The sequence below is a fragment of the Gekko japonicus genome, unplaced genomic scaffold, assembly GCF_001447785.1.
Source record: "Gekko japonicus isolate JY-2015 unplaced genomic scaffold, Gekko_japonicus_V1.1 scaffold1983, whole genome shotgun sequence".
NCBI lineage: Eukaryota > Metazoa > Chordata > Lepidosauria > Squamata > Gekkonidae > Gekko > Gekko japonicus.
Genome location: NW_015169841.1, coordinates 291334 through 313873, shown reverse-complemented (window position 1 = coordinate 313873; position 22540 = coordinate 291334). Strand labels below are relative to the sequence as shown.

The window sequence follows — 22540 nt, the reverse complement described above, 5'->3', positions numbered from 1 at the left end:
AGCTATTTTAGATAACAGAGTAATTTAATTTTTGCTTTTTAAACATCATTATGGCTGTTCTTCGTTTAAAAATGTGTGTTGCTTTAATCTAACTGATAATGGTCAGAGCTTTGAGCATCGTCTGGAAGAGCTTGAAAATCTCACTGGTTATAGTCGGCAGCCAACCTAGCAGTTCGAAAGCAAGAAATTGCAAGTAGATAAATAGGGACCACTTCGGTGGGAAGGTAACAGCGTTCCGTGCGCCTTGGTGTTTAGTCATGCCGGCCACATGACCACGGAAATGTCTTTGGACAGCGCTGGCTCTTTGGCTTTGAAACGGAGATGAGCAACCCTAGAGTCAGATACGACTGGCTTTCGAGCAAGAGAACCTTTACCTTTACCTTTACATGCAGAATGTGGAGCATATCTATTCTCTCTTGCTCCGGATTACAAGACTAGATCTAATGGGTGGAAATTACAAGGGAGACATTACCGGCTAAATATCAGGAGAAACTTCTGAACTGTAAGAGTTGTTGAGCAGTGGAACAGTCTGCCTCGGGAGGTGGTGGATGCTCCTTCATTGGACATTTTCAAGCGGAGGCTGGAAGACCATCTTTTGGGTATGTTGTAGGTATGTAGGGCTATCTTTCAGTATACTCCTGCAGAGTGCAGGGGGGTGGACTAGATGACTTGCAAGGTCCCTTCCAACTCTAACATTCTATGATTCTATGATATGGTACAGACAACTACAAGCTGAGTCAGGTCTGCAGCCTATGCTTAGCTAATCCATGACTGCCCTTCCAGATTTTAAAGACACCTTGACTTTTGCTCAGTTTCTCTACATGGAAAAGTCCACTTTTTTGGTTTTGTTTGTTTGAGGATTGTACTTGATCAGACATACTGCATACGTTGTGTACATTTGCATATTTCTGAGGGGGACATGGGCACAAAGGATTAAAATAAGCCTGTTTTTAAAATGTCAAGTTACATGAGCACATCCCAGTTCAACTACATCCCAGCTTTTGGGATTTGGGATGCGGAATGGGAACTCCTGTGCCAGACAAAGTTGTCTGGTGTACTGTTATTTGCTATGCATGCAGGGGAACGGGGTGCTTACCTCTGTACTAATCTAAACAATTTGTATACAACCAAAATTTAACATAATTGCCACAGATTTTGGCCCAAGCATACATCATTTTAAGATCATCTGCAGCACGACTAATGCTTTATATTCTTTAGATACAAAATATGTCTTTCAGGAGTACACACCACATGTACAGTGCAAAGGAAGAAAAAGCATAAGAAAAGATAGCACAAAGCTAAAACCTTAGATGGGAAATTGAAACTACACAGTTTAGAAAGCTTTCAAAATCATGGGCTTCTCATATCCTGTCCTTGCATTTCAATTTTTAGTTACCTTTTTGTCTTTTCTGGTATCTACTCCTTAAGTTATTCAGTCCAATCATAGGATACATATCATCATTAAGGAACATAAGCTATTTTATTACACTTCTTATTACACTTTCTTATACAGGATGGACTATGCCAACTATTAATGGATATTTGGCTGTTCAAAGCATTTCAGAAATGCTTCAATATTAAATGCAGTTAGCATTTAGAAAATGTTTACATAGGCAGCAGTTGCTGCACAACAAGACCTTGGACAAGGTAACTTGTTCCCAGTAAATTAACATTTGTTCAATCATTCTGTCATTATTTGGCTTGTGCTAATTCCAGAAAGATGGATTCAACTAAACAGTGTCAGTTTGACTGAATGTAACAATTAGAAAAGAATTCTGATTTATAGGGCCAATTTCTTCTAGTCTTCTTGCAGATGTATTAATTACTTCATTTGGTATTCTTGTCCTATTAGTAGGCTCCCTGAATTGAAGAAACGTAGGGCATACAAATGCAGTAAGGAACAAAGGCTAAAGTGAGTCTCCACAAGCTGACTCCCTCCAAAGATCTACATGAAAACCCAGGGGCGGGGGGGGGGGGGGGGGCGCCTCACAAATATACAAAAAAAAAAATCACAAAAAAGCAGCACAGGCAAGGGTTGGAACATGCAGACTCATTTCTGCTGCTAGGAAATGTCTCCAGCAAAGACAAGAGCAAGCATCTGTTGTCTCTCATCAGAGGTGGTAATTGTGCCTTTAAAGCACACAGTTCAGTCAATACAATTGGCCTCAAACTGTATACTCATTGGCATGTGTTCTGAGCCAATAATTTCTCCAGTTAGCTTTGGGAGGAAACTTAGATTGGTATCTATGTCCCCATATAGAGACATTTAATTGGATTATAATTGCATACACTTTGGTGTACGGTATCTATCCTTGAATTGTTCTCTCAAACAATTTGAGAATTAAGGGAGTCCAAATAATCACTGCAGTGTGATACTCCTCCCCACAAATGTCACAGGGCAAGAACAAGTGCTTCTGCAAAAGGAAGTCCTACCTCACCAGTCTTTTGGAGTTCTTTGAGATAGTGAACAAGCATGCAGACAACGGTGACCCAGTAGACATTACATACTTGGCCTTTCAAATGGCTTTCGACAGGTACCTCACCAAAAACTCCTGAGTAGCTTAGCAGTCATGGGATAAGAGGACAGGTTCTCTTATGGATTAAAAACTGTTTAAGTGACAGGAAGCAAAGAGTAGGAATAAATGGACAGTTCTCACAATGGAGGGGAGTAAGAAGAGGGGTCCCACAAGGATTGGTATTGGAGCCAGATAGTACGATTTAATTTATTCATAAATGATCCAGAAATAGGGGTGAGTAGTGTAGCAGCCACAACATTATTCAGGATGGTGAAAACCAGGGCTGACTGTAAAGGTCTCCAAGAGGACCTCCACGAACAATGTGGCAAATGAAGTTCAGTGTTGGTAAGCCTTGGCTGGGAGGGCGGGGTATAAATTTGAGAAACAAATAAATAAATAAGTGTAAAGTGATGCACATTGGGACAAAAAAAATCCCAACTTAGCTAATGGGAGCTAAACTTGCTGAGACTGACAGGGGAAAAGATCTTGGGGTGGTAGTGGATAGCTCAAGGAACGTGTCAGCCCAGTGTGCTGCAGTGGTGAAAAGGGTAAATTCTATGTTAGGGACTGTTAGGAAAGGGATTGAGAATAAAACAGCCAATATTGTAATGCCTCTGTATCTATGGTGCGGCTTCATTTGGAATATAGTGTGCAGTTCTGGTCACCATATTTCAAAAAGGACACTGCAGAGCTGGAAAAAGTACAGAGGAGAACAACCAAGATGATTATGGGGCTGGAGCACCTTCCCTATGAGGAAAGACTGAAGAGTCTGGGACATTTCAGTTTAGAATAGAAACAACAAGAGGGGACATAATAGAGGTTTATAAAATTATGCATGGGGTGGAGAGAGCTGATGAGAAATTTTTCTCCCTCTCCCAATAGACCAGAACTAGAGGGCATCCAATGAAGCTGATGGGCAGCAGGTTCAAGACAGACAAATGGAAATAATACTTTATACAGAGAGTGATTAAAATGTGGAATTCGCTGCCAGAGGACGCAGTGATGGCCACAGGAATACACAGCTTTTTAAAGGGATTAGATAAGATTCATGGAGGATAAGTCTATTGATGGCTACTAGCTATGGTGACTGAGGGGAACCTCCCGATTCAGAGGCATTAAACCTCTGAATCCCAGAGCCAGGAGGCAACCTCAGGGCAAGGCTTTGGCCTCTGTGTCCTGTTGTTAACCCTCCAGAGGAACTGGTTGGCCACTGTGTAAGACAAGATGCTGAACTAGATGGACCACTGCTCTGATCCAGCAAGGCGCTTCTTATATTCTTAAGTGACTGCATTACTGCCCGAGTCAAAACATTTAATTTCCGTTTTTAAACAGAGAAAGAGAAACTAAAGATTAAGAGATAGGAATTGGTTAAGGGAGATGCCTTAAACTTATCTTGTAGACCAAATAAGAACACTGCAAAGTATATTCATTACCGAAGAGTCACAGTATTTCTAAAGAGCAGTTCCAAAGTCAAATTCACAGGAAATGCCTTTGATTATATTAAATCAACTGTCCTACCTTTTTATATAGTTTGTGGGAAATGATATCAAGTTTGAGGAAATGATATCAAGTTGGGATCCATTTATCTTTCTATACATTGCCAATAGTATGTTGGCCGTTAATGAGCTTTCATATTTTGTTCAGTATCTATGTTAACTGTAATTGGTCAAAGTTGAAGCTAAAGGGAATGCTGGTACATAAGAGGGATGTGGTTCAGGGCCTGTGGCTCAGGGGAATAACATCTGCTTTGCATGCAGAAGGTCCTAGGTTCAATCCCTGGCATCTTTAGTTAAAAAAATCAGGTAGTATGTGATGTGAAAGACCTCTACCTGAGACCTTGGAGAACTGCTGCTGCCAGTCAGAGGCCTGACCTAGACACAACAATTGTCCAAACTCAGCATAAGGCAGCATATGTATAATTTTTATTAATTTAGATACTTTTTTATTTTTATTTTATTTTTATTTTACTTTATTTTAGATACTTATGCCCCACTTTTCTCTGGGGACTCAAAGTAGGGTTGCCAAGTCCTTACTGTATGCAGAGCGGGAGACTCCAGCGCTGCTCCGGGAGTTCATGCGTGCGCGCACCACAATTACGTCACCAGGAAGTGACGCATAGAGTTTTCCCTTGGATGACCGTGTCCCCGCCCCCAACGCGACTGCGTCACTTCCGGGTGACATGCTGACATCGGGCACATCACGTGATTTTGGGGTGGGGTTCCCACCGGGGCCTGATCCGCCAGCGGCAGGTAACGGGCCTCTCAGGCGGGGGTTTCCCCACCCCCCGGAGGGACTTGACAAGCCTAACTCAAAGTGTCTTACATACTCATTCTTCCCTCCTGTACTTTATCCTAACAACCATATTGTGAGGTAGGTTAGGCTGAGAGAGTGTTTGACTGGCCCAATGTCACACAGTGAGCTTCATGGCTCAGAGAGGATTTGAATCTGAGTCTCCCATATTTTAGTGCAACACTTACTACTATACCACAGTGTGCAATTCCAGTCACTTAAACTATGATTAAGCTATTGGGAAGTTTATATCTGAACCAGTACATCAATTACTTTTAAACTTTCATTAAATAAACTACCTAGGTATACAACTTTTTAAACACAGAATCACTGCTGAATTCAATATTTAACATTTTATTTACTTTAGATTTTTTTCCATTACAGCAACTTGCTCTATTCTGTGTTCACCTGTTCTTCATGGCACATATAGATTATATTTTCTCTAGAACTGAACACAGTCTCCCTGCAAATCGAATTAGACAGAGCTGTAGTTTGGTTTATTTTACTTTCATCTCAATGCGCCTTTTAAAGTAACGCTAACTGAGCATATTTATCTGGAGTAAAGTCAGTATTAATAGTGTCAAGCAACTACTACAGTAAAAAAAGTCAAATCATTCCACAAAATCAAACTTCTTGTACCAGCTCTTATACAGAATAGGATTATTTTAAAAAAACCACTTTTAGTAATAGCAATCAATATACTAGGAGTTAAATCCATTTTTAAACTAGATTCTCAACAAGAAGAAATTCTAGAAGGGCAGTTCTTTTAGTCTGCTGCAGTGCAACACCAAAAAAAGACACAACTTTAAAAATTAACATGCTGGCTGTAACATGAACTTCCATAGGCTTGCCCACAGAAGCTTATGTTTCAACAAATATTATGGACAAGTAGAAGCAGAATGAAATACCCAAAAATTCTAAGTAGTCAAAGCACCTTTCTTAAGTTTTTCCACAACAACAAAACAAAGCAAGACAAACTTACTAGCAAAAATGGAGCGATTTTTCTGCTTTTGGCAACCCATACAGCACCACATCCAACTATAATGGAAATTACAGCTTATAGAACACTGGTAAACCACCATTATTTTGATGAAGGATAAAATTCTTCCTGATGAGTTTGTGAATCCATATCACAACTTCATCTATGCATTCTTGAAGGCGATTTTTAAAGAAGATTTCTATTTCATTCCACTTGGTACCTAAACAACAACAAATTCTGCAAATGCTGTTTGAGTTCTTGTTGCAGTCTGTTCCCAAATATGATCAATTATTCATTTTACTTTATGCATAAAGCTAACTCTGCTCTATCTAATGGACTGACTGCATTAACTCCTCACCATATATGGCATCAAAGCAGAATCATCTTACTTTTAATGCGTATTTCTACAATGCAGGTAAGAAACATACTTCTGGAGCAATGCACTCCTATCAGACAATCAAACGGTTTGAGTGTTAATACAGATTACTTCTAACTAAATCTGAACATTAAAATATATCAAAATATAAACCATTTATGATTTGAAAGTCTGGAGCTGTCTTACCAGATTCTTGTGAATTTAACACTTCTAAGGCATGCATCATGGCACTTGCAAAAACATTGGCATCTTCTTTACTGCCAAAGTTCAGACCATACACTTGTCTAGCATCCCGCCACTGATGGAAAGTCTGTGTTGCTTGATTGTACTTCAGTCCTTTTGGAATGGCACAATTTATTACCACCTAAACAAATAATGAAAGTACTGTTATTGACTAAATATCTGCCTAATTACTACTGTATCAGTATATTTAAACATCATACACTTCCTCCTGTTTCTACAGCACAGGTTTGGGACAGAAAATTTTCCATCGAAAAACTTCCCATTCTAAAGATACATTACTTCGTACAATTAACAGTGAATGGATGCTATTGCCAAATAACAATACTAAGCAAGCTTGGCCATTTCAAAGTTGTAGTTAAGATTTTCCGTATGATGAGTCCTAGGAATAGGGATGGGCATGAACTGATTTACAAACCCCGGTTCATGAAGCAAGAACCAGTGGTTCAGGAGACTGCTTTGTCCCACGAACCTGCCAACAAACCTCCATGTTTAAATGAAGGTTTGTGGGCGGGTTCGGAAGTGAGCTCTGAAGGAATTAAAATGCCTTCAGAGCTCACTCTTGGAGTCAGGCGGCCTGACTCGACTGAGCTCCTGGAGTGAGCCCTGAAGGCTTTTATAGGCCTTATATGCTCTTATATGGGCAGGCCCCACCTGGCAGTGAGCTCCAAAGGCCTATAAAAGCCTTCAGGGCTCACTCTTGGAGCTCAGACAAGTACTGTGTGAGAGATTAGATGTACGTTTACTGATTTCTAAACTGGGGGCAGGGAGATACAAATATCCAAATAAAAAGTGAGGTCATGAATCTAACTGACTGGCTTTGATTTGATCTGCACAGTCACTTCTATAATTTTACATCCCCTCTCACACTGAGGAACGGATATTGCAACTACCAATCTGACACCAAACTAACAAGTAATGTTACAGAGAGCAAAACTGAAAGTTCTGTTGAAGTAAATGAGTGGACATCCATGTCCATGGCATATCATCCATAATTCTCTGGGTATGCTGAGTGTATAGTTTTCAGTGTCTTTGGTTTTATTTTTAAGTTTAAACAATATAAGAAATTTACATTTCTACAACTATTATTCCAACAACATAATTTCCACATAAATGTTTGAATCTGTTTGATTATAACATTTAAACTACAATTTAATTAATTTTTATAATAAAATATTTCACTTTTTTGACATACAATACTTACTTGAAAGCAAGACAACTATTTTAAAAACATTTTTTGCTTTATAAAGGGGGGAGCGGTCCTCTTCAATTTAGATATAGGGCAAGCTCCACTGAGTTGTGGAGGCTCTGCCATGCCTAGGAACCTCCAATTAGTGGGACCACACTCTGTTGTAGTCAACCCCACCCCCTTCAGGTAGGTCTCACCATTTCAAGCTCCACAATCCAGCTGATTCGAAGCCTGCCTCTCTGTGCTACAGGGGTTGCACAGACAGGAGAGGGGTGCCTCTCAACTGTCAGCAGGGAACAGCAGGGGTTGTACTCCAAAGGACTCATTTAGCAATTGGGATCTCTTCCTCTGCACCTTCTGGAGCCAGCCAGAATGTTCATGGGCAAGCAGAGAGAGTGGTGCCTCCCTATCAGCTCGGTTGTATGAGCTTGCTTGCACTCCAAGGGACTCAGCAGGTGAGTGGGACTGCTTTCTCTGAGGGGCCCAGCTCCTGGTGATATTGCTATCTCTGCCTGCCTGTGCACCTTGTAGCAAGCTCCAGAAACTATGGAGGAAGAGAGCTCCCTTACCACCTGGATCCCTTGGAGTGTAAGGGCACCCACACAACTAAAGTGACAAGGAAGCACCGCTTTCTCCGCCTGACCATGTAACCTCTAGCACCAGAAGATGTGGAGGAAGAAAGCCTACTTGTTAGACTGATCCCTCACAATGCAAATAGCCTGCAAATCAGACTGACAGGGAGGTGCTGCTCTCTCCGCTGGTGTGCGTTCTGGCTGGCTCCAGAACACATGGAGATGGTGCCAGATAGGTCATGCAGGCTGAGGGTTGGAGTCTGCTTTTATGTGCTAACATGACACAAAAATCTTTCTGTACATGCAAAAAAGGATGTTTTCATGAAGCTGAGGAGCAAACTGCAGAAACTGTGTACTCAGAGACACAAGACCAGTGATGCATGGAATGATTAAACTGAATTATCATCAATTAGCACAAGTACAACTCACTCCACGATAAGAATTCAAGGCCAGTAATGGCTGGTGCATATGAATTATGTGCTCTAATAGGTTTTGCCTGTGGAAAAAGACTTCATTTTATCATCATCTACCAACATACTACACTGAAAACTCTTAGCATTCCAGAAGTATGTGACTGAATCCAATTACATAAAGATCATAATTACTTAAAGTTCACGATTATACAGATAAGACACCAGTGTACTTTGACATGCTATCAAATTACACCATAGAAGAAAAAACACAAAATCCATTCTCAAAGTCTTCAGGAAACGAAAAATGTGCATTGCCACCATCTGCAATTTTATTTATTTTTTTAAATTCCCAGAGGGATATTTTTATTTTTGCAATACACTACAAACTACTACTACTGAAGGTCACTACTACTATCTACTACTGTGGCCAGGAATCTCGTAGAAAAAATGGTGTGGCCTTTATAGTCAACAAGAGAGTGCAAAAGGCAGTACTGGGATACAATCTCAAAAATGACAGAATGATTTCTGTCCGATTCCAAGGCAAACCATTCAACATCACAGTAATTCAAGTCTATGCCCCAAGATCCTGGAATGTGAAGTTAAATGGGCCTTAGAAAGCATTACTAACAACAAAGCTAGTGGAGGTGATGGTATTCCAGCTGAGCTATTCAAAGTCTTAGAAGATGATGCTGTTAAAGTGCTGCACTCCATTTGCCAGCAAATTTGGAAAACGCAACAGTGGCCACAGGATTGGAAAAGATCAGTATACATTCCAATCCCAAAGAAGGGCAATGCCAAGGAATGTTCAAACTATCGCACAATTGCACTCATATCACACGCTAGCAAGGTCATGCTCAAGATCCTACAAGCTAGGCTTCAACAGTACGCCGGAAGATGAGCCCCTCAGGTCGGAAGGTGTCCAATATGCTACTGAGGAAGAGCAGAGGGCAAGTACAAGTAACCCCAGAAAGAGTGAAGCGGCTGGGCCAAAGGCGAAAATCTTGTGGGTGATTCCCATCCTTCTTTATGGAGGCAGGACTAAGTTCAAAAAACTTCTTCCTGTTTCCTTTGGTGGGAGTCACCCTGGCTCAGTTCGGTGCTCCGACAGCAGTACACTACGTAATAACTATACTTGGCAGTAATGCAGTTAAGAAGAAGAGTTAAATATAAACAAGTATAACCTGAACAACAGTAATAAGCTCTATGAGAAACTTTCTGTCTCTCTCCTTGTTACCACAAACGGGGCAATCAGAAATCACTGAAAGGTACTTTGTATGACGACCTGGGAGGACCAAGATGTCCTCCAAGCCTCAGACGAGAAGGACCCTTCTCGGGTAAGTACCAATGGTCGTTCTCTCCTGAGGCAGAGGCCATCTTGTGGGTACTCCCAGAGCAGTAACTAATTTATGGGTGGGAGGTCGTCATCTGTTGATAGAACAGACTGCAAAACGCGACGACCAAATCCCGCATCAGCCGAATCGTACACATTAATTTTGTAATGTCTGATAAAGGTGGATAGAGATGACCATGTGGCCACCTTGCATATCTCTTCCACTGAAGCCCTATTATGGAATGCAGCGTTAGTAGCTGCGCTGCGTAGAGAATGCGCTGTTATACCCTCCGGCACTTTAAGGTTGAGGCTCCGATAGGCCTCGGCAATGCAGGTTCTAAGAGTGGGACCTATGGCAGATGTGAACATCTTTCTTCCAATGCGTGGTGGGGAGATGTTCACGAATAGGGCCTCTGTCATTTGGATTGGTGCTGTCCTCAGAATGTAGCATTTAAGCGCTCTTCTGACGTCTAAGGCATGCCAGGGTTTTTCCTTTGGATGTTTAGGGCCTGGAACGAAGGAAGGTAAACAGATATCCTGCGAGCTGTGAAATCTGGTATATACTTTAGGTTGGAAGGAGGGATCCGTGTGCAAAACTACTTTGTCCTTGTGAAAAACATGCAAATCCTTCCTAATGGATAATGCTCCTAATTCGGAAATCCTTCTGGCTGAGGTGATAGCCACCATTTCATAGAGATCGTTGCGATAGGTTCGAAAGGGTGCTTGGTTAATGCCGAAAGGACGGTGTTAAGCTTCCACGTGGGGAATCTGTGCGCTTGTGGTGGATCCCGAAGAGTCGCACCTCTAAGAAAACGGCGGACATGAGGATGTTGGGAAACAGGTAAACCGCCATATTTTGGTAAAACTGTAGCTAGTGCTGCGGTCTGTCTTCGTAGCGTTGCGGCTTTTAGCCCTGAGGATCGACCATCTTGAAGGAAGTCCAGAATAGACTTGATTTTGGGGTGTATTAACTTTTTGGGAGGATTAACTTTTTTCCTTTTTGCCCAGCGTACGAACGCCTTCCACGTAATGTTGTAAATACGGGAAGTGGACTGTTTCCTTGAGTCCATAATCGTGTTGACTACAGAAGAGCTGTAGCCTAGTTTTCGGAGTTTTTCCCGCTCAACCGCCATGCGGTCAAGCGATACCAGACCGGATTGGGATGAAATATTGGCCCTTGAATCAGCATGTCTTTGGTTACTGGAAGAGGTAGAGGAGGCAACACTGCTAGTTCTTGTAGAGAAGTGAACCGTGGTCGTCGTGGCCAATAAGGTGCTATCAGGATTATCTCGGCTTGAAGAAGACGTATTCTCCGAAGTAGGCGAGGAAGCACTGGCAAGGGAGGAAATGCGTAAAGTAGATCCGCTGGCCATGGTGACAGTAGAGCATCGGTGGCTTCCGCTGATGGATGAAAAAACCTGGTGTAGAATCTGTCCAATTGGTGGTTCATTGGGGACGCAAACAGATCTACCTTGGGGATCCCTAATTGGTCTACAATCAGGGTAAACAGATTCCGGTTCAATGCCCATTCATTCTCCTGGATTGTTTGTCTGCGCAACCAATTCGCTTGTGTATTGATCACGCCCTTGATGTGCTGTGCATGAATTGACAATAACGAGTGTTCTGCCCAAGTCAGTAGCAGAGTTGCTTCTCGTCTCAGGGACGAAGAAGTGAACCCCCCCTGCTTGTTTAGGTAAGCTAATGCCGACATGTTGTCTGTCCTCACTAGCACATGTCGGCCCGACACTAGTGTGGAGAAGTGCTGTAGGGCCAGTCGTATGGCACGCAGTTCCAGAAGATTTATTGGGGACTTCTTGTCTTTGGAGGACCACTTGCCATGAATGTGGTGCTGTTGTAGGGTCGCTCCCCATCCGTAGAGGCTAGTGTCCGTGAATATCTGAATCTGGTCTGACTTCCAGAAGGACTTGCCCTGCGTGAGGTTGGATATTTTGGTCCACCATCGTAGGCTTGCCTTTACTTGGAGTGGGACTCTTATGGAGAATTCCATCTGCTGCGCAATGGAATTTTGGTAGGGGCGAAGAAGCTGTTGTAGCTGTCTGGAATGGAATCTGCCCCACTGAAGGGCATCGAAGGCAGCGACCATCAGTCCTCCTAGATGAGTTAGGAGGGATAAGGACGAGGTTCTCCCAGTCGAGTCAGGATTGACAGGGACGAATCTCTGGCCTGGATGATCTGAAGTGTCAGAGACTTGATCTTCTTTGCCTTGTCTAAGGGAAGGTATACCTTCGCCGTCTTGGTGTCCAGAATCATTCCTAAGTGAAGAAGTTTCTGCTTTGGAAGTAGCGAACTCTTGGACCTGTTGATTAGTAGACCGAAGCTCTAAAGACATTGAATGGTCGCTGTCGTGTCCCTTTGTGATCGATCTCGTGATGCTGATCGGATAAGAATGTCATCCAAATACGCGTGGACGTGGATGCCCCTCTCTCTCAGGCACACGACTGGGTGTACCAGTATCTTTGAGAACACGCGGGGGGCAGATGAGAGGCCGAATGGAAGAGCTCTGAATTGGAAACGGCTCTTCCCTACCTACACAGAAACGGAGAAACTGGCGATGCTGAGGAGCAATCGGGATGTGTAGATAGGCTTCCGTCAGATCTATGGAAGAGAGGTATTCCCCAGGCTTGAGAGCTTCCATGATGGATCTCAGGGTTTCCATATGGAAATGTCGTAATTTCACAAATTTGTTCACGTATTCTAAATCTAGAATAGCTCTCCAGTCCCCGTTCTTTTTGGGGACTGTAAAGAAGATTGAGTATACCCCTTTTCCCGTGATCTGACGTGGGAATCGGTTCTATCATGTGAATGTGGTGATCTATCGCTTCCCTGGTTCGGAGTCTCTTCTCCAGGCTTTTGTGGATAGGAGAGACAAGGAAGCGTGCAGGAGGGAATGCTCTGAACTCTATTTTGTACCCCACTGAGATAACCTCCTGTATCCACGCGTCCGGATCCAGGCTTCTTTGAAATAAAATAACCTTCCTCCCACCTGTGGTTCCTGGGAGTCATGCTTTGTTGTTTTGTGAACCTCCTCTTTTTTCAGGTCTGCCACCCGAAGATTGGTGGACTCTGTTGGCATTGGATCCTCCCCTCCGAAAGGGTTGCCTGTTATTTTGCCAGGACTGTCTCCTGTTGTCTGGTCGAAATCTTGGGGTGTAATTATAGGGATGAAAGGAGGAAGAGGTTTGTTGTCTCCTGTCCCCGGGCCGCACTGACTTAGGCATTGCCTTCTTTTTGTCCCGGGTCTCTACTAAAATTTTATCTAAGGAGTCCCCAAACAACTTGTCCCCTTGAAAAGGGTAAGCTGAGAATATGGATTTGGAATGATAATTGGCGAACCATGACCTCAGCCAAACTGTGCGCCTAGCTACTGCGGAAGAAGCCATTGCCTTAGAGGCAAACACCATGGCATCCACTGTGGCATCCGCTGTATAAGAGAGAGCTTGAAGCACTCTATTCGCGCCCTCCATCAGCCTATGGTTATTTTCAGGAAGAAGCTGGATTAATTTTCTCATCCAAACTATGGATGCCCTTGAAACTGTGGACGCGGACGCAGTGGTCTTAATTACTAGGGCATTTGCTTCATGAGCCCTTTTTAATGCATGGTCTGCTCTTTTGTCTAGATTGTTTTTTAACGTGCCGTGACCATCTTCCGAAAGAAGGCCGGAGGACTGTAGTGCTGCTATTGGAGCGTCCACAGCTGGAACCTGTAACAAATCTGAGACAGAAAGAGTTATTGGGTATAATCTCCTAATAGCCCCTGGTACTGGTCTGCTCCCCCTCATGGATCACTGCCTTGTCATGGCGAGGGGGCTTGCGTAGTTCAATGAAGCTGTGGGCTATGCCGTGAAGGGCCACCCAAGACGGACAGGCCACAGCAGAGAACTCAGACCAAGCGTGATCCACCTGGAGAAGGAAATGGCAACCCACTCCAGTATTTTTGCCAAGAAAACCCCATGGACAGTATCAAAAGGCTAAAAGATATGACGCCGGAAGATGAGCCCCTCAGGTCGGAAGGTGTCCAATATGCTACTGAGGAAGAGCAGAGGACAAGTACAAGTAACCCCAGAAAGAGTGAAGCGGCTGGGCCAAAGCCGAAAGGACGCTCAGTTGTGGATGTGTCTGATGGTGAAAGGAAAGTCCAATGCTGCAAAGAACAATACTACATAGGAACCTGGAATGTAAGATCTATGAATCAAGGTAAGCTTGACGTGGTCAAAAATGAGATGGCAAGACTGAACATCGATATCCTAGGAATCAGTGAACTAAAGTGGACAGGAATGGGCGAATTTAACTCAGAAGACCATTATATCTACTACTGTGGCCAGGAATCTCGTAGAAAAAATGGTGTGGCCTTTATAGTCAACAAGAGAGTGCAAAAGGCAGTACTGGGATACAATCTCAAAAATGACAGAATGATTTCTGTCCGATTCCAAGGCAAACCATTCAACATCACAGTAATTCAAGTGTATGCCCCAACCACTGATGCAGAAGAGGCTGAAGTGGACCGGTTCTATGAAGACCTACAACACCTCCTAGAACTAACACCAAAAAATGATGTCCTCATCATCATAGGGGACTGGAATGCTAAAGTAGGAAGTGAAAAGGTAACTGGAATAACAGACAAGTTTGGCCTTGGAAAGCAAAATGAAGCAGGGCAAAGGTTAACAGAGTTTTGTCAAGAGAACACACTGGTCATAGCGAACACCCTTTTCCAACAACCTAAGAGGCGACTCTACACATGGACATCACCAGATGGGCAACACCGAAATCAGATTGACTATATAATTTGCAGTCAAAGATGGAGAAGCTCTATCCAGTCAGTAAAAACAAGACCTGGAGCTGACTGTGGTTCAGATCATGAGCTACTCATTGCAAAATTCAGACTTAAACTGAAGAAAATTGGGAAAACCACGAGGCCATTCAGGTTTGACCTAGATCGCATCCCTGATGAATATACAGTAGAGGTGAAGAATAGATTCAAGGGTCTGGATTTGATAGATAGAGTGCCTGAAGAACTATGGACGGAGGTTCGTGACATTGTACAGGAGGCAGCAATCACCACCATCCCAAAGAAAAAGAAATGTAAGAAAGCAAAGTGGCTTTCTGATGAGGCTTTACAAATAGCAGAGGAAAGAAGGAAAGCGAAAGGCAAAGGCGAAAAGGAAAGATTTACCCAACTGAACGCAGATTTCCAGAGAACAGCAAGGAGAGATAAGGAGGCCTTCCTGAATGAACAGTGCAAAGTAATAGAAGAAAACAATAGAATGGGAAGGACTAGAGATCTCTTCAAGAAAGTTGGAGAAATCAAGGGAGCGTTCCATGCAAAGCTGGCCATGATAAAGGACAAAAACGGTAGGGACCTAACAGAAGCAGAAGAGATTAGGAAAAGATGGCAAGAATACACAGAAGAACTATACAAGAAAGACCTCGATGTCCTTGACAACCACGACGGTATAATCACTGACCTCGAGCCAGACATCCTGGAATGTGAAGTTAAATGGGCCTTAGAAAGCATTACTAACAACAAAGCTAGTGGAGGTGATGGTATTCCAGCTGAGCTATTCAAAGTCTTAAAAGATGATGCTGTTAAAGTGCTGCACTCAATTTGCCAGCAAATTTGGAAAACGCAACAGTGGCCACAGGATTGGAAAAGGTCAGTATACATTCCAATCCCAAAGAAGGGCAATGCCAAGGAATGTTCAAACTATCGCACAATTGCACTCATATCACACGCTAGCAAGGTCATGCTCAAGATCCTACAAGCTAGGCTTCAACAGTACGTGGATAGAGAACTGCCAGAAGTACAAGCTGGGTTTCGAAGAGGTAGAGGAACTAGAGATCAAATTGCCAACATTCGCTGGATTATGGAGAAAGCAAGAGAGTACCAGAAAAACATCTACTTCTGCTTCATTGACTATGCTAAAGCCTTTGACTGTGTGGATCACAACAAACTATGGCAGGTCCTTAAAGAGATGGGAGTACCAGACCACCTCACATGTCTCTTGAGAAACCTGTATAAGGGCCAAGAAGCGACAGTTAGAACCGGATATGGAACAACTGATTGGTTTAGCATAGGAAAAGGAGTACGACAAGGATGTATATTGTCACCTTGCTTATTTAATATATATGCAGAGTACATCATGCGAAATGCTGGCCTGGATGAATCACAAGTGGGAATTAAGATTGCTGGGGAAAAGATCAACAACCTCAGATATGCAGACGATACCACTCTAATGGCAGAAAGTGAAGAGGACCTAAAGAGCCTCTTGCTCAGGGTAAAAGAGGAGAGCGCAAAAGTGGGCTTGAAGCTCAACATCAAAAAAACTAAGATCATGGCATCCGGTCCCATCACTCCTTGGCAAATAGAAGGGGAAGTCGTGGAAGTAGTGACAGACTTCACGTTCCTGGGATCCCAAATCACCGCAGACTGTGACTGCAGCCATGAAATTAAAAGACGCCTGCTACTTGGGAGGAAAGCGATGGCGAACCTAAACAGCATGATAAAAAGTAGAGACATCACCCTGCCAACAAAAGTCCGCATGGTCAAAGCAATGGTATTCCCAGTAGTCATGTATGGCTGCGAGAGTTGGACTATAAGGAAGGCCGAGCGCCGAAGAATAGATTCTTTTGAACTATGGTGCTGGAGAAGACTCTTGAGAGTCCCTTGGACTGCAAGAAGAACAAATCAGTCAATCCTCAAAGAAATCAACCCTGACTGTTCCCTGGAAGGCCAGATAATGAAACTGAAGCTCAAATACTTTGGCCACCAAATGAGAAGGGAGCACTCACTGGAGAAGACCCTGATGCTGGGAAAGATTGAAGGTCAAAGAAGACGGGGACGGCAAAGGATGAGATGGTTAGACAGTGTCAGAGATGCAACGAACATGAAACTGAGCAAACTTCAGAGGACAGCGGAAGACAGGAGGGCCTGGCGAAATCTAGTCCATGGGGTCGCGAAGAGTCGGACTCGACTGTGCGACTGAACAACAACTGGTCTGCTGGATAGTGGTTTAGCCCATTCTGCTTTTATTTTTCTCAAGTAAAAATCTGGAAAGGGAAATGCAGACTCCAAGTAATCAACGGGGGGAAACATCTCATCAGTAATCTCTGATGTTTCAGGTTGATCTTTATCATTCTGTGAGTCATTCCCTGATTTTAAAAGGGACTGTATTTTTAGAGCAGATAGTGTTTTGGTTAAGAGATATTGCAGGTCCTCTGGCTTGAGGTAGGAGTCTTGGGAGGGAGCTCTCTCTCATCTTCCTGATTTGAGGAAAATTCCCCCTCCTCTCTCTCACTCACAGTGTGTGAAAGATTGGCATCATCTTCCACTTCTTCCTCCCCTGGGCCTCTATTCCCCTCCGAATGTGGTCGGCTCTCGTTAGGACCCTGGGAAAACCTTTTTCTAGAAGCCTTAGAAGGCCACTTTTCTAGGCCTTTTGGTTCACGAGGGTGGGGGGAGGGAGAGCGAGACGGAGGAGATCTGGGTCTGCTGCGAGACTGACCATGACTGCGCCCACCCGATGCATAAAAATTGGCTATTTCTTCCCTCATCGCGTTCCTGAAAAAGGCCATCGCGTCAGGGGAGATGGGGGGGGGATTTTCAAAAGGTTACCACTCTTGCAGTCGAATGTTTCAGCGCCCCTGAGTTCGAGGTCGTGGTGTCGAGGGAGATTCTGCTCGGCCCCGTTATAGGTATGTGACCCGGGGTGTTCATATTGCGGGTTTAAGCACTGTCGGCCATCCCCGTCTTGTGAGAAAATGCGGCTATCGGGCTGTAAAATGGCCACCGCCTCCGTCACGGGCTCATTAAATGCGCGCATAGTAGTTTTGGCGCGCTTAGCCTTGGTGCCATCTCCTCGCTCTGCACCGGGCGACAAAGCGATCCTTTTCTTGGTGCTGCGGCTGCTATGGTCTTGCCCGCCGGACTCCGCTTCTGGAGATGAAAGGTAGCCGTCGTTCTCTCCTCTATGTGCCATGACTGGCCAGCGATCACCTCCACTTGATGAGGGCTATTTACTGATTATTGCCCAGTGTGGGGTAGGGAGGAAAGAAGAGAGAAGACAGGTTTGTTTTTTTTGTTGTATAGAACAAGGAAATAAAGAAGGGTTTAGAAGAAAGGAGAATGTAGATAGCGGTGGTAATAGAAATAGAAAATGTTAGCAGAGCTAACCCTAAGCTGCTCTCCCTACTGAGGCAGGAAAAGAACTGAGCCAGGGTGACTCCCACCAAAGGAAACAGGAAGAAGTTTTTTGAACTTAGTCCTGCCTCCATAAAGAAGGATGGGAATCACCCACAAGATGGCCTCCGCCTCAGGGGAGAAAAATGGTTTTCTTGTAGATTTTGCTTTGTTTCCACTTCTCCCATTCTTTTCTTCATTTTTTTGCTTGTGGTGTCCAACTCCTTAAGTTTCCCAGCTACCTGCTCCACCTTCTTCTCCGCTTCTTTCAGTTGGAGCTGCTGAGATGCAAAGTTTTTATTCATTATAGTCAGTTGCTGGTTAATACCATCGAGTTGCTCCATCACTGGCTTGAGCATATCCACTAGCATTTTCATGACGTCTGCTTCCTCTTCCGGTTTTGGGCTCTGGCTGCCAGGCGGTTTTGTTTTCAGCTTTCTTTGCACGGCAGCCATTTTTTACGATTTGTTTACAGTTTCTGACGCTTCCCTCCGACTCTAAAGATTGCTCCCACGCTGTCAGCAATCAAGTAAGCCTCTCAAAACACACTCGCTGTTTTTCCTCCCCCTTCCCCCTTTGTCTCACTTATCAGTCTTTTCACATAAGAGGTGTCCCTCTTTGCGATCCACTTTCCCACGGGGGCGGGGGGTAATTTGCTTTTTACAATCGTCCGCTTATTTTGAACTCACGTTCATTGTTGGTCAATTTCTCTCACCTCGCTTGCTTCAACGCTGTTCAACTCAATCTCCAGCGCTTATCCCAGTCAAACCAGCTTGTGCCCGAAGGCCACGCAACGGCCGGACTGTCAGGGCGGAGGGGAGTCTCAAATTCTCTGGCTTTACGCCATCGAAGAGGCTACCCCTCAAAAGCCCTCTGGCCTGGAGCCTATCCCAAAGGCTCCGTGGAGGTGCTACTTGAGGTAGCACCCCTTTAACCCACTGGTGTGTGGATCGTTCCCCCACAGTCCTGGGAGAACGTCCGCCATCACTGCTCCATAAACCAGAAGCTCCGCCACCATCTGCAATTTCGAAGTGAAAGATAATGCCAACGGAACAGTTGCCTATTGGAGTAATTGTTAGGTGTCACAACAAAGGTTGGATGTCTACAGTGTTAATGAAAGATTGGCTGAATGTTGTTTAGAACAGGTGATGTTAAGAAAAAGAGGAATGTGCCCTGACCTCGATAGCCCAGGCAAGCCCGATCTCGGAAGCTAAACAGGGTCAACTCTGGCAAGTACTTGGATGGGAGACCTCCTTGGAATACCAGCAGTTGGGAGGGGGGGGGCAAGCTTTATTCAGCCACCTCTCTGAATATCCTTTAGGCACCCAGTAGGGGTCAGTCACCAGAGGCTGCCATGACTTCCAGGTGCACACACACTCACACATATGAAAAATACAAAGGGGGGGGGAGGAAAAAGAGGAATGCTTGTGCTATATGCATTTAGGGGGCATCTAACACGATAAATTAGGAATATAATTCATAAAATGAATACTGTTTTTGCGGTCATACCAGGAGGAATGACATCTAAACTTCAGATGCTTTGATGCTGTAGTGAACAGGCCCTTTAAAGATCATTTGAATTATTTATGCACAGAATGCCTCTTGGCAGGAGATCATGCTCTAACCTCCACAGGGAAAATAAAAAACCTAGTGTGACACTGCTTTGTCAATAGGTTAAGGTGACATGGGATCAGAAAATTCTTGAATCTATCGTTAGAGGCTTTAAGAAATGCTGTATTTACAAGACCATGGATGGAATTGAAGATGATCCTTTTGAGTTTGAAGAAGCTGAGGATGATGAGAGTGATAGTGACAGAAAAGATGAAGTTGTGTGAGGTGCAAAACTGAAGGACTATTTTGTTTTCTAGGTTATATGTTTGTTGTACATTGATTAGTGTGTTGCTTATATTATATCATTGCCTTCTTTTTATGGCACCTCCTTAAATTCAGAGTCATCTGCTTTTATTAACAGTGTGTACTTTAACATTTTTTGATTATGAAATACATAAAAATAACATAATACAAATACATAAAAATTAACAGTGTGTACTTTAACATTTTTTGATTATGAAATACATAAAAATAATCAACCTAAATCAGATCATACTTTACTTAAGGAATTAGAAACTCTTCCAATTCAATTTTTTCCTGGAAAACCTGTATCATATAGAATTCAACATGTTTGCTTTGGGAAATCCTACTCAAAGGATAATTTGGAATATCCACAGATGCCCATCCTACTGATTTATGAATTCGGTCAAGTTTTATTTGGTTTTAGCCGTCAGTTGTTATAAAGATTTGCAATTAGATGGTAGCCAGTACAGCTGACACCACTCAATGCAGCCAGTAACAATTTGTTCAGTGAGTACAAGGATCCTTTCACTGAAGCCAGAGGCTCCTTGCACCAAGAGAACATATCACCATTAGTTGCATGGAGGTGCAAGATACAACCTGATGTATTTAAACTTCTGTACTTTTCTTCTATAAAATACAAAAGGCTGATCAAACAGCCAAAGATATTCAGCAAGACTTGTTTTATCTCACTTGTAATATAAACTCTTAAAAACTTACAATAATCCAATTACCCAATGAAACTAACAGTACACAAATGCATACTTCAACAAGAATGCTTTTTGATTCCTTAAAGCCATTAGTGCTGGGCTAAGAAGGCTCAGTAAGGAGTTAAATTTCACATGATGAGCACTACAACTTAGAATGCCCTGGGTTGGATCTAAAACACAGGTAGAATTGTTTCCTTTAATCTTTTCCACCTCTCCCTTGGTGTTGCACCCCTGCACTCCAGAAAAGCCACTCCCAAGGTTCAAGAGCCCCTCAAGAATGGATGGCATGCAGCATAATAAACTGCAAGTTGAAAGGGAAATCCATGGAGATTGCAAATCATCCTGTTACATGAGCAAAAGTGCTTTCTACTCATGCAAAGGGAGGTTTAGATCCAAACTCCAGTTTCTAAGGAGGCTGCAATACAAGCCCCCTTCTTGTGACCTGCTGGGTCCAGAGCATGTTTCAAGAAGCCTGCAAGACTCTGTTCCAGTAGCCTTTTTGAGCATCAAAGCACCAGTTTATACTGCTCTTGTGATTTCCTCTTTCATTCTTTGATTTTTAACTAATATTTTAAATTATGTTGCAATATGCTTGCTTTACAGAAAGCCTTTAATTAAAGAAAATTATCTAATTATTCACTATTGAGTAATAAAAATCTCAGCAACACAGACAATTTGGCATAGCTTAAACAGCAATTTTGGCACCATATTTTAACCACCACGCACGTTTCACCTGAAGCACCATTCTAGGTGGACAATCTGAACTGCCCTGTTTTTATCTTTTATATTTATTTTGTATGAGTATATATCTGTTGCAACCCCCTTCCACAATGTCCAATCATTTAAGCAATTATTCCACCACATTCTAAATATTATTCATAGTCTACTTTGGTTTTAATTCCCAAAGACAATAAAAATGGGGAAAGGAAGAACCATGTCACCCTGAGCTCCTCAAAAGAAGGGCAGGATGAAATTGTGTCAGATAAAAATAGTTTTCAAAATATTGTGTTGTAATAGTTCATAGACTTTATTGTGGAAAAAATTGCACTGTTAATCCCATGAAACAGAACAAGTACAATTACCGCATGTATACCATTAACCTTGAGAACATTGTATATACGTCAGAAACTTATTATGTGAAAAAGTATACATCAGTGCTCATCTATATATCTAATTCCCAAGTTGCCCCTGCGTGCAGATATCTAAATTCGCACATCGGGGGCACCTGGGGGGCAGGGAGATTTTCCTGCACACTTGGGGCAGTCCCCAGGTGTGCAGAAAAATCTGAAAACTTGGAAAAAATATAGGGGGGATATTTAAAAATTTTTTTAAGTAAGCGCGTTCCCTGCGCATGCGCAGAGAACACTCTGGGAACTCTGTGGCGGGCTGGTGGTTAGAAGTCGCTCAGGCCTATCCGCAGGAGCGGGGGGGGAGAGGAGATCGGCGGCGACAGCAGTGACGGAGGAGATTGCCGGAGCCGGGGGGGAGGAGATTAGTGGGCCCAGCAGAGGAGGAGATCACTGGAGCGGGGGGGGGGAGGAGGAGACAGGGGGCGGTGAGCCGCTGCGGGGGCAGGGCGTGGAGGCGGCGCGGAGAAGATGGGCGGAGGCGGAAGAGGAGATCGCAAGAGTTTGGGGGGGAGATCGGCAGAGGAGGAGACCACTGGAGCCGGGGAGGAGGAGGAGATCGGCGGAAAAGGAGACCACTTGGAGCCGGGGGGGGGAGGAGGAGATCAGCAGGCCCAGCAGCTGGCAGCCGCTCGGGCCTTGCCACCGGAGCCAGGGTTGGTGGTGGAGGAGACCGGGGACGAGAGGGAATTGGCGGGCTCGGTGGCTGGCAGCCACTCAGGCCGTGCTGCCGGTGTCCAGGGATGGAGGTGGG

General features: G+C 43.8%; 1 protein-coding gene across 1 annotated transcript in view; it reads right to left on the bottom strand.

The window, feature by feature from the left end:
* Positions 1–22540, bottom strand: part of ENAH (enabled homolog (Drosophila)) — a 45297-nt gene that overhangs the window by 12418 nt on the left and 10339 nt on the right. The window contains exon 3 of the mRNA XM_015417312.1: positions 6347–6524. Coding sequence (XP_015272798.1) covers positions 6347–6524 — 178 coding nt within the window. The remainder of the gene's footprint in view (positions 1–6346; positions 6525–22540) is intronic.